This window comes from Acinonyx jubatus, chromosome E3, assembly GCF_027475565.1.
Source record: "Acinonyx jubatus isolate Ajub_Pintada_27869175 chromosome E3, VMU_Ajub_asm_v1.0, whole genome shotgun sequence".
Lineage (NCBI taxonomy): Eukaryota > Metazoa > Chordata > Mammalia > Carnivora > Felidae > Acinonyx > Acinonyx jubatus.
This window is the reverse complement of record NC_069398.1, coordinates 39,202,666-39,215,861: the sequence shown is the minus strand read 5'-3', so window position 1 is coordinate 39,215,861 and position 13,196 is coordinate 39,202,666. Positions and strand designations below refer to the sequence as shown.

Genomic DNA, 13,196 nt, shown 5'->3' with positions numbered 1-13,196 from the left:
CCTCACTCACAGGCTCCTCCCACCGCAGGGTGTGCTGGGGCCAAGGCATCAGGGGCAACTGCTGACTCCTTGAATTGTCAGAGGTAGAGGTCACCTCCTCCCTCCAACGGTGTCATGCTCCAGTCCGCCGGGCACAGGAAGGAAGACAGTGCGAGAGTTCCAGACCCTGGCCTGTCAGCCACCCCACATAGTCTGGAGGAGACCATAAGAAGCAGAGAATACATTCATTTATGCATTCATTCAGGAAACACCTGATTCCCTATAACATACCAGGTTATGTAGCAGCCAGATACAAAGCAGTCAATGGAGCAGACACTGTTTCTTCCAGAATCTCCTCATGAGATACCTCCAAAGTACCAGCACCAGTGGGCAGCACCACCTAACTCCAACACCCCCACGATGTGACCCAGCTCGGCAGGGCCTGTCTTCCGAGTTGTCAATCCAACCTCCTCCCTATGTTCCCCCAACCCCACATGGAGCAGCTGTTTCCCTTCCTTCCTTCCTTTCACTTCCTACGTCTGCCACCTTACTGCCCACCTCCATGGACTAATACGGCCTGATCGCCGCACTCCCACTGGAGAATGAATTTGAAGTAGGTGTACACGAGGTAACACCTTCAAGACTACAGATCTGCTCTCAGGTGTAGATGACCCTCCTGGTTTGGCTCAGCCCTTCCTAAGACCATGAAGAAGCCGCTGTTCCCCCCTGTGTAGGAAACACTGGGACTCTTGGCACGGTTCCTATATCCCTCACTGAAACATCTTAACTACTGACCTCATTCCCTAACGGACAGGATTCTTTTTGCAAGGACTGCTGACCATTCCCATACAGAGGACCCAGTCTTCTCACACCCAGAGAAGCAGGCCAAAGCCCACAGATGCCCTGCTTCCCACTCACCTGCTGTGGTTCCTCAGCTTAAGGAGCCAGATGGGTGGCCAGAGCCAAAGCTGAGCTGGGCCTCTCCGCCTCCTTGCCCCACTTGCCTTTCCTCTTGCCACCTCTTCTAGGCCTCTCTCGTGAGGGGAGTGCCTCACGACAGGGCGTCGCCTCACGTGTCCCTGTGGTAGGGGAGTGCACCTCAGAGAAGGAACTCTGCGACGCCCTGCTCTGGCAGAGGAGGAAGTTGTGCTCCTGAAGCGGCTCAGGTGTGTTCCATGTACTTGGCCATTCTAGTGGCACCTCTGGAGTTTTTCCAGAAGTTTGAGATTTACTGAATATCACAAGTAACACCTGGGTTTCCTGGGAGGCCCCATGCACACTATCCTAGGTTAGATGTGCATGGAAATTGAGATCACAAGGCTGGACTGTGAATGGGGGTCAAGTCAATTCCAAAACCTTTACTTACACACATCTTTCATTCTGAGCGATCTTTCTGGTCAACACTCTGTGTGGAACCTCAGGACACAGACCTTCTACTGCACGTTAGCACCGGCATGGTTGTCTTGAGGTGCCAGAGGCCTGGGCCCCCAAGTGGGCAGGCACAGCCGAGGCTTCATTTCACACCCACTACCGCCAACACTCCCAGATGTGCCCCATACTGGCACCAGAGGAAGAGCTAGGTATTCCGGTAGAGATTAGATACGGTGCCTAAGAAGCTTTTACAGCTGAAGGTGGTTGAAGCAAAGAGAGCCACCAGAGACCTCATGTGTAAGAGAGCATGCTCACACTCGCCCCCTACCGTCGAGATATTATCCACTGGGGGCCATCCATGGGTAGCATCGGGCACTGACCACTGGAATCTCCAGGCGGGACTGTTTTTATGAGTTAAGCCTTGACCCAGATACAGGACATAGTTGCAGAAGCTGACACATCCCACATACGGTTGCTAAACTCTCTGGTTTCTGGGGTGGGCCGGGCACAATGGGGCCTCACCCATGCACCCGGTCTCCCTCACCCTCTCATTCTGGCTTCTTAGCTGCTGCCTCAAAGCTGGGCTCTGGAGCATTTCACATGCATTTCCATTCCTTCTCAACTGACAAGCCACCTGACACGTCCAAGTGTTTTTGGTTTTGTTTTGTTTTGTTTTTTGAGAGAGCGAGCGAGCTCGCATGTGCCCATGGGGGAAGAGCAGAGGGAGGGGAGAGTCTCTGCAGGCTGATCCTGCCCAAGCTGTCATGGAATGAGGCTTTGTGAGGGAAGACCACACGGAACTGCGAAGCCTACATTCGCAACCAGACATCTGTACCCTGAGCCGCTAGTTTCCTGGTCCCGATTCTGGTCATGACACAACTACAGGGTCATGTCTAGGATGTCACAGGCACTGATAAACTCTCGTCCCTGATCCTTCCTGCCTCTCCCCTTCCAGCCTGAGACTCTGTATCTCACCATTTTCGTCAAAGAGTTGGGCCCCCTTTGAAGGCCCCATGGCCCGCGCAGTCTGAGAGGAGTTGTGTCTGGTTCTTCTCTTGGGAAAGCCCCTGGCCATGGGCTTCATGGGCTCTCCTTATGGGAGAAGCTTTGCGACTCCCCACACAACCACAGGGCTGCTGGCTCTTCTCGGAGCACACACACCATCACCTGGACAAAACCCCATCACTGCCACCTTCCCGTCCCGAGAGAGATCATCCACGGGCCCAGGGAAGAAAGGTGGTAGTGTAGATTCCCGGACGGCCAGAGCTAAATTAAAGACGAAAATAAGGAGGCGGTCTGGGTGGCCGGGTAGAACAGAAGGTCAGGAACCCAGAGCCACATCTGGCAGTGGCAGAGAGCACTTCAGAGGCCCATCTGCTCAGGGCGGTGCAGGGAAGTCGGTGGCAGCCCCACGCAGAGCCCCGCAGCTGACACCTGGCAGTGCTGCCCTCAGCCCCCAGCTGGCCTTGCTCTGGCCCTCTCCCGACCAGAAATCCAGTCACATCCGTCTGCTTCGGGGAGGACACTGAGGACGCAGCCCAAGTTCTCACAGCCTCCTGGGCAGGCTATCCCTGCGTCTGAGGGCAGAGCGTTCTCATTCACAGAGCCTGCTCAGTCAACATAACCTGCAGGGCAGAACCGGTTCCATTTACAGGGGACAACTACCTCCCTTCCTTCATCCTTGGGAACAGAGACCTACTGAAAGCTCAGCAACTGTGAATGTCCAACCCTGCTGTCCACCCACCACCCTGCCCGCAAAGAGGAAAGACAGCCTGAGCTCTTGGGAAAACTAGCACCAATGCCAATCAGGAAATAAACAAGCACGTAAGCAGCAAAGGGGAGATCGAGTGGCTCAGTTGGTTAAGCGTCCGACTTTGACTCAGGTCATGATCTTGCGGTTTGTGAGTTAAGGCCCCAAGTTGGGCTCTATGCTGCCAGCTTGGAGCTTGGAGTTGCTTCAGATTCTCTGTCTCCCTCTCTCTCTCTGCCCACCACCCGCTCATGCTCTCTCTCTCTCTCTCTCAAAAATAAACAACATAAAAAAAGAAGAATTAGAAATGCTATTTGTAAAGCATCTAACTCCATACTTGGCACGTAAAAGGTGCAGAGTAAATGGTCTGTGGTGGTTAGAGAATCTCCATCTTACAGGAGTTTCTTCATCACATTCACCAACTGACATGTATTTAGATTTAAATTCTGTCATTCTCTTGCAAGAATGTAAGGTTCTTAGAGAGCAGGGAATTGGTCTGGTCATTGCTGAATCACATCACCCCCAGTATTTTGCTTGATGTGTATTATTATATTGCAAATGAATGAATGGGTGAGAGATACAAGACTGGGGGTCAGTCAGTCTTGATTAACTGCCTAGGTGTCAAGTACTTAAGCATTTATGAAGAATATAAAAGGAGATGAAAACTGGGCAGAGATGTCTCTGACATTTGACTCTCCCCCACTTCCAGTACTAACGCTCGAAGCAGGATTTCTGTACCTCAGCACTACAGACATCTTGGGCCACACAGGTCTTTACTGGGGGTGAGTAGGAGGGAGCATCCTGTGCACTAGAGGATGGGTAGCTGCATCCCTAGCCTTCACCAACTAGAGGACACGGAGGTCCCCCTGAGCTGTAACTTGACAAATCGACTTCATTGTTACCAAATGCCGTTTTGGGGCAAATCGTCTCTGGTTAGGAACCCCTGTAGGGACAATCATTAAACCACGCTGGTTTAAGAGTCTTTATCTGTCCACCTGGTCTTTCTACAAAGGAGATCTGAACTTCTTTCCTTTCTACAAATTGAGTCCGATTGTATAACTACTCTGTCCCAAAGCCCAGGAGACTTCCTGTTGCCGCTGACATAGGCCAAGAGATACAAGCCTGCAAGGCTGTCCTCGGGACGCAAGGCCCAGTCTACCCCTCCAGCCTCACTGTCCACTATCCTATATACATTTTCCAACCAGCACAGGTGAACCACTCTCGGTCCTAAAACAAACTGGCTCTGGGCTTTCTGGCCGTAGTGCCTTGGCCTGCGAAACTTCTGCTTAGAACACTTTCACAAGTTCCAATGCACTCTTTCCACAGCAACTGAACACAAGGAGTTGCAGATCTCCAGCCGTCCCAACCAGGGAAAGAAGGGTAGCTGAGCCTAGAGACATATAAAGAAATGCCCTCAAGGAGAGCACCACCAAAAGGCAAGAAGTCCACAGGATGAGTACCGGCACCGGCACCCCCGCCCCCCGCCCCCCCCCCGTGGCCAACTTCTTGAACCCTCCTCATGCTTTCAACTCTTCAGCCCTGTCTCCGACTCTCTCTCTCCAGGCGCCTTATCTAATTCCACCTAATACCACAATGTTTCTGGCGGGTTTGTCTTCTCCACGAGTTCGAGAGCTGAGGGCAAGGAGTGTGCCTGAGTGGCCTTCTGAGGCAGTAGGGCCTCGGGGAACGAATGTTTTCTCAGCGTAAATCGCAAGGACAAGAGGCTCAGGGCCTTTCAAAGGCCTCTCCCCTGGGAAACGGACGGACGGGGACCCCGAAGGGAGACGGGCTGGCACGCCGGCTACCTCATCCCCACGCCTCCCCAGGGGGGCGAGGTCCCGGAACACGGCCAGTCGGTGTCTTCGCGTCCCGACACCCAGGTCGGGAGATGACAGCTATGGGGAGACGCAGGAGCAGCAGCGCCGGGGACCAAAGGAAGAGGAAAAGTCAGCTTCACACGAGCCACTCACCGGCCACGCCACCTTTTCCCGGCGCGCCGAACCAGAAGCTGCCGCGGGGCATGCCGGGACTTCCTGAAGCCCGGACGCAGGCGCAGGAGCTCAACCCAAAAAAAAGAGCGGGACAGAACACGCAAGCGCGGCCTAAAGGACATTTCCGTTTCTCTGGTTCCGCCTCCCACTAATCGACAGCAGTCTTCACCAGTGAATGGACAGGCTCCTCTTGACGTCACTCCCCGGGACCATTCATGGTGTTGGAGAGGACGCGGGGTGGGGGCGGGATTTGGGCGCTTGTTAACGCTCTCCTATTGGTTACTGCTGTTATGTTGGCCAGGTGGTTCTGCTTGTTACACTTTGACGGGTTCTCTTTCTAACCTTGGTGTTGCTCAGTGGGTTTTTCACATGTGACAGCGACAGTGATCAAAAACCGTCACGCTAGCGGTATGCTAAGCCCCGTTGTAAACACGTTCATACTAAGTAATCCTAACAACCATCCTATTGAGTCGGAAATGTTAACTTTAGGCAGGGAGACCTAAAGGACCTTCAGGGAGGCAGGATGCACCTACAAGTGGGAGGCTGAAGAAGCAGCAGCAGCAGAATTTGGGGGGTGGGTGGGAAAGGATGAGATAAATGTATTCTGGACCTGCTGGCCTAGATGCCATGCGTGCAGTCTCACAAACTTTCTGATAAGGTCTCAATAAAAAGCCAGGGACAAAAATCCTCAGCGGCTACCTAGTCGGGACCCCTCTCACTCTCTAGAGCTTCATACTTTCCTTCAATAAACTCTATCACTCTGTGTCTTTGCCCACTCTGTTGTCCACGAGATTCATTCTTCGACTCTATGAGACAAGGACCAGCGTCTCTCCCACCCTCCTGTAACACTATGAAGTCAATAGTATTACTATTTTCATTCTCTAGAAGGGGAAACCAAAACAGTTTTCAAGTGACTGCCTAAAGACAGAAGTAGGGCTAAAACTCTCTTCCAACCCAGTGTTTTCTTCCCTGTTTCATTTTTTAATATTCCATGAGTACCAAATCATTGTCATATTAAAAGGAAATCTCTCTGTTCCTTTTTTCACAAGCAACACTCTCTCTATATATAGAGGAAATAACTGTTACTTGTGTGTTTATCTTCCTGTACCTGCATACACAACTTTGCCCATTTACTTTATCTTGAAGTTTTCCTATTTCAATATATCCACCGCATTTTCATTTTTAGGCGCTGTGTTTAGTCATGTACCATAATATAATCAATCTTCAATCATTTCCATTTTGGTGGACATTGAAATACTTTCTTGATTTAAAAATATGTTTATTTATTTTTGAGAGAGAGAGAGTGTGTGTGAGTGGGGTGGGGGGCAGAGAGAGAGGGAGGCAGAGGATCTGAAGCCGGCTCTGTGCTGAGCGCAGACAGCCAGATGCAGGGCTCGAACTCACAACCATGGAATCATGACCTGAGCTGCAGTGGGAGGCTTAACTGACTGAGCCACCCAGGGGCCCAACTTTCCTAATTTTTTTTTATATGTGTGTGTTATCCTCGATTGGGATATTCTGGATATATTTTGAAGAGGGAGCAGATAGATTGGGATGTGGAGTTTGAGGGAAGTAACTGTGGAGTCTTCTCTATGGTCTCTGCCTTTACTCTGGCCTCTCCATCCTTCCATCATTTATGAAGACACTGGTAGCTCATTGAAGGGGTTTTCTGGATCGGGATACAAATGAAAAGAGGTGGGTTGTGAAATAGACTGATAAACTTCCCTAGTAAACAATTACACTTTGATTAAATATGACACTGAGCAGTTTTCACTAAACATTCTCCCACATATATTATCTGTTCGGTCCTTACAACGTTGCTCCTGGCTACTGTATTCATTTTATAGATGACGAAAGGGAGTGCTGGAGACATCATATCCACTAGCTACCATATCTCATCAATTGCAGAGTACACCAAAATGCCTCTTAGCTCCTATTATTATGAATTTTCTAGGTTATCTGCTGCCTCCTATTCCAAGGGCAGAGTAACTAGACAGCTACATTGTTAGGAGTGAGAGAGCGCATGCACAGAGTGATTGTGGGAGGAAACCCAGCATGGCAGTTCGCTTTTCCTCCTCCAATCTCCTGTGTTTTATTAGCCCCTAACATCAAGTTAGATTCGAAATATTCTGTATTTTTGATAGGGATACCTGAATTGCTCCAAAGTGTTTAAGGAATCCCTGTTCTCCTCTTGTTTTCTCCCAAGTTATTTAGTAGTTAAGAATATGACTGCCCAGTCCACTTGGGGGTTAAAGTTCTCATAAATGAATCCACTGGCATTCTAGTTTATAAATTCCCTTAGGAGCTTAGTTATTGTGATTGTATCTTCTGAGAACTTCATCTACTCTAAGTGTGCTGATAAATAAAAACTGTGAACTTGCCAGTCTCAAGACTCTGATAAATGACCAGGATAATGCCAGTAGAGACACACTTCAAATATTACTGAGTGGAAAATTGAGAATATAGGTCATGGCTCCCGTCTACAACTGGAAAAACCAATTCACGATGGGATAATATAACTAGATGTCTTTGAGGGGAGGCATTTTAGATATGTGAAAAGGGGGATATTTGTCATTATTTATTTGGCATTGTCCAAGGGACAGGATAACTCCGAAGTGGTAAACCTAAAAGCGGTTCATTTCACAAGTTTAATTCAGCTGCGAAACTAGATCTGGAGGCAGAGGACATGCTTTATAGATAGATGATTTTTTTTTTTTGCTCAAACTTGCTTAAGGAATCTCAGAGCCTATCATAATCCAGCAACCATACTAACATATCCAAATGCTGGTAGCAAGTCTCAGGGTTGGGTCTTAGGAGGAGCCAATTTAAACAAATAGGTTTATTTGAGAGAAAAATAGTCTTTCTTTATTCACATTAAATATTAGATGAAGCAGAAGGTGGGAGGTAGACATAAAGGACAGGGTAAGTAAGACGACAAAGGAACATATAGGTAGGAAGTATGGGTAGACAGACGGGCATACTGGGAAGAGAGAAGGAGAGATGAGAAAAGTGATGAATGGATATGGTACAAAGACGAATTGTTTGAATTTTCACTTGGGGTTAATCATATCTGGCTTGATTTTATCAAAGCATAGCATCATTGTATATAGATATTGCAAGTGGCAGTGCTTTTTAAAGAAAAGTACAGTGGGGCACCTGGGTGACTCAGGCTCAGGTAGTTAAGCATCTGATTTTGGTTCAGGTCACATTCTCACGGTTTGTGAGTTCGAGCCCCGCGTCGGGTTCTGTGCTGACAGCTCGGAGCCTGGAGCCTGCTTCGGATTCTGTGTCTCCCTCTCTCTCTGCCCTTCCCCTGCTCGCTCTCTCTCTCTCTTCCTCTCTCTCAAAATTAGATAAACATTAAAATTTTTTAAGTAAAGAAAAGCACAGAAATCTCTAGAAATATAAAAATATGTAATATTCTATTACATGTAACAAATAGTATGTGGACCATACAGACAGTGAGCCAGGTCTGTACTAAATCAACAACCCGTGAGCTGTTATGGGACACATCTACTCCGTTACCTGTAGTCCACGGGATGTTTAGTGACCAAGTGTAGAGTACTAGAAACAACACTAGCCATGCCTTAACAGCTTAGGGCTACTGGGAACACGTCTTGGCCGTAGTAGGGTTAGTCCTCCTCATGTTCATCTGGCCAGAGCGAGAATGAGAAAAAGTGTGTAGAGAAGAAGAGGGCATACATGATGGAGCTTTCCCTCCTCTCAGCCGAGTTCTCTTCCCTTTCCCAGCAGCCTCCTCAGTGCCGCCTTTACCTCCTTGTTTCTCAGAGTGTAGATGAGAGGGTTCACCATTGGCGTGACCACAGAGTAGAAGAGGGAAATGAATTTGCCCCGGCCCTGGTGGCTGGTCTTAGCCGGAAGGAGGTACCCGTAGATAGCTGACCCATAGAAGAGGAGCACCACCACCAGATGGGAAAGGCAAGTATTAAAGGCCTTTCTCTGTCCCTCAGCTGAGCGGATCTTCAGCACTGCCCGAGCTATGGAGCAGTAGGAGATCAGGATGATGCTCAGCGGGACGGCAGTGAAGAAGGTGCAGACACCATTGAGCACGGCCTCATTGAGACTTGTGTCTCCACAGGCCAGTTTGATCATGGCAGGCACCTCACACAGGAAGTTGTCCACCCTCCGGTGCCCACACAATGGGAGCTGGAGAGTGAACGTTGACTGGATCATGGAGTTGCTCAAACCGCCCAGCCATGCAATGGCAGCCAGCAGCCAGCAGAGCCGAGGGCTCATGATGACGGTGTAGCGCAGGGGCTGGCAAACTGCCACATGGCGGTCGAATGCCATCACCACGAGCAGGATGCACTCAGTGGCCCCTAGCCAGAGGAAAACATAGAGCTGGATCACACAGCCAGCGTAGCTTATAGTCTTATCTGGTCCCCATAAGTTGGTCAGCATTTGGGGGACCGAGCTGGTAGTAAAAGCGAGGTCCAGGGAGGAGAGGTTGCTGAGGAAGAAGTACATGGGGGTGTGGAGCCGGGCATCCAGGCAGGAGAGCAGGATGATGGTCGAATTCCCAACTAGGGTCAGCGAGTAAGAGAAGAGAATGACTATGAAAAAGACGATCTCCAGCTGGGGATGGTCAGATATACCCATCAGGATGAAGCCCTCTGAAAAGCTGTTGTTGGCCTCTGCCATTCTGCTTGTTCAGTCACTTGAAGAGTCTGTCCGGGGAGATGGCCACTTGCTGAGAGAAAAGCAAGTGAAAAAGAAGGATAAGGCTGCTCTGCATGAGAGAGGGTCCAATAGTTTTCTGGGCATCAGATTTAAGTACCAATTTAATTTTTATGACCGCAAAGGTTCGTGCAATCCCCACCCTCTATCGGTATCACATGAATGGAAATGTTATGTCACCCAGATGGCAAACACGAGCTATTGCTGTAATGAAAGACATGCCTTATGAAGAAGCAGGGGATTAGGGATCTTCAGTTCAGCACAGTGGTTAAAAGGATGGAGGGAATTGACCTTAGAATTACATGTAGAAATTCTTTAAATACATATTTCCCTAGCCAAGGTTTTGATATGCTCAGGGGAGGGGGAAGCAGACCCGCTGACTTTGGAAAAGCCCTCCAGAAGTTTCTGATGAACGTTTCTCCCTCTCCTACATCTCCCCCCGCTCCATGGTGAAAACTCCTGATCCAGAAAGATGAAGTGTGAAGAAGAACATGATGAGTCTATAAAATCATGGGAAAAAAAAAAAGGTGGAAGAGTGAATACAGACTTATTCACCAAACACAGAAGATACAAACATGTAAGTTAAGAGGAGCTAAAAGTAGGACTTCAAATAAACAAAGCTTCACATAAGCCTAAGTAAGTTTAGGTGGAACAGACTAAAGAAATAAACAGCACTTATCCAAAATGGGGTTATTTCAGCTAATCGGAACCCATTATTAGTAAAGGAAACTAGAAGATCTCAGAGGATATCCTTGACCCTTTGATGTATAGGACCCCATGCTCATGTCTAAACTATGGAGTAAGTCTTACCATCTCACACACAAAAAATAGCTCTTGTTAATAATGGGCCCATTAGCATCTCCTTTGGGTATGACCTAGGCTTTGTTGAAAATCATAAGCCAAAGCCCTTTTACCTTCTTTAATAAATAAAGCAAACCTGGGGTGCCTGGGTGGCTCAGTCAGTTGAGCGCCGACTTTGGCTCCGGTCATGATCACACGGTTCGTGGGTTCGAACCTCACGTCAGGCTCTGGGCTAACAGCTCAGAGCCAGGAGCCTGCTTTGGATCCTGTGTCTCCCTCTCTCTGCCCCTTCCCTGCTTGCTCTCTCTCTCAAAAATAGAATAAACATTTAAAAATTTTTATAAACTAAATAAAACAAACTTGAGAAGAAAGCAGTCTTTGACGCAGCTGTCCTCATCTGGACACTGAAGACTGGGAGCAAATTCTCTTCCTCTTTCTCTGGACCAAGATGTGTTCCACAGGAACCCTGGTTGCCACACCCAAAGAGCAAGCTTGCTGGGAGACGCTACTCAAGGGAAGTGTGCTGGTGTGTTTGCTACTTCTGGTGCACCAGGTGGTGACCAGTTGGCCACATCTTTTGGCTAAAGACCCCAATAACTGTCCTTTCCATCAATTAGTTGCCAAAATACTGGCAATCCGGATGATAGCTTCCACCTAGAAGTCAGAAGGGACATTGCTTCTAATTGTAGGTTTAAGTCAGCAATAGCATCCCTCTAGTGAGTCAGGGATGGTAAGCATTTCAGAGGACTTTTCAACCCACCTCCATGCCTCTATGTTATACCTCAAGTGGAGGTGACTACTTATCTTTTTCATTTAAGACTTAAGGTACCTGGGGCGCCTGGGTGGCTCAGTCAGTTGAGGGTCCAACTTTGGCTCAGGTCATGATCTCGTGGTTGGTGAGGTCAAGCCCCGCATCGGGCACACTGCTGTCACCGCAGAGTCTGCTCCAGATCCTCTCTCCCAATCTTTCTGTACCCCTCCCCCGCTCACTCTCACTCTCCCAAAAATAAATAAACATTTAAAAAAAGAAGAATTTAAGGTAGCTGAGGAACCGAGTGACCATCTGAGGGCCAGCTCATCTTTCTCTTCGTAAGTTCTTCCTGAAGCCCATCTTACTACCTCTGGATAGTAGAAGTGCCTCCCTCTTGTATCCCTCTAGGGGAAAGAAACAGACAAACACTGCTCATCTCCTTCCACAAACTGTCAGGTCTTTGGGTGTCTGGTGCTTTGTGGAAGCTCAGAGACGCCAAAATTTCTTTCAGACTGTGCTCTGTGCATATGGAGTTTTTATCCCAAGAAGAAATCAGCCAAAACAGAAAAGAAAAAGCTGTACCGAGAGTGGGAAGCTATCAACCTCAGCCCCCAGAAACTGCAGGAGGAAATGCCAGACCAGCTAGACTCTTGGCCTGAGCTTGACGAACTCCCCAAGCCAATGTGACTATAACTTCCAGTCTGAATTCAGCAACTCAACTGCTCTTCAGGGCACTTTCCTCCCTCGAAGGTCTCTTCCCTTGTTCCTATTTCTGTCATAATTTAGGAATGCTAAACTGATCCAGAACTACTGGCATTCTAAGAGAAGACCAGAGAGAACAATATTGAATGCAAAGGGTACACCATTTATGGGGCAATTTAGGCGGGGGGAGGGGGCACCCAGATGGAGGTTGCTTGCGTACAGAATGATTTTCAAAAATGGCTCCTATGATACATAGATGGTTACCATCCTGGCCTGCCTGTGAATTTGGACTGAATGTTCAGGATATTGAGAAAAGGAGCCAAGATCTGTATCTCAAAAAGAATCCTGGATATTGTAATTTCCCACCTTTACCCAGTTTTCTGCCTGCTCTAAATCCCACAACGCTTCACTGACCACTTGTGGATTAGGTGCCGCATCTGGGATTGGGGTTGGCTGCCTCCTGTCATGGAAATTTGCTCCCGAGCTGCTGGCACTCCCCATTGGTGACTGTGTGTTCTGAGAAGCCAAGCCTTGCTTTAATGTGAGCCGGAGCACTAAAGTGAAAGTGAGTCATCATCAACAAACAAACCCAACTGTAAATTCCCAATCCTGGTAGAGAAGTTTTTAGACGTGTTTTCGGTATTTCATTTATTTGGGAGGTCGTTGGCAGTGCTACTCTGGAGAGCCCGGTTTGTGCCTGACTATCTTGCATGGAAGTTCTAAGTGACTCTTTCTCGACGACCTGCTCAGAACGGGAAACAGGGTTTTCTGTGGACAACGACACTGCGGCAGAATGGCCCACAAGAACCCAAAACAAAACACACTTTGTGTAGAAGGGTGAAGTCTAAGGTGAAATACAATCAAAATCTCTCCAGTCAGAAGGTCTCAGGTATTTGATCAGATTAACAGGAATTTTATCCCCAAATCTTAGAATCCGAGAATTAGACATGAGGGAGTTGGAATCTTAAAAGAGGTAAGATAGGACCAATAAGTGAGAAAGGTGACAGTTCAAAACTAAACTTGTGGGACGTGTAATGCCTAAGGGGCACCGCAGTTTAAAAATATTGAAATCTAAGAAATCAGTTATAAAGAGGAGTGACGGGGGGAAATGCCGTCTGAAGGGGACTTTAACTTTTGACGTTCACATCAGGGA

General features: G+C 48.3%; 1 protein-coding gene across 2 annotated transcripts in view; it reads right to left on the bottom strand.

The window, feature by feature from the left end:
* Positions 1-6,114: 6,114 nt before the first annotated feature.
* LOC106978793 (olfactory receptor 2C1) overlaps positions 6,115-13,196 on the bottom strand; it is a 42,317-nt gene continuing 35,235 nt past the window's right edge. For both annotated transcript variants that reach the window (XM_027043406.2, XM_053213376.1), the window contains one exon: positions 6,115-9,802. In XM_027043406.2, the coding sequence (XP_026899207.1) occupies positions 8,815-9,753 (939 nt within the window). In that variant the 5' untranslated portion in view covers positions 9,754-9,802 and the 3' untranslated portion in view covers positions 6,115-8,814. The remainder of the gene's footprint in view (positions 9,803-13,196) is intronic.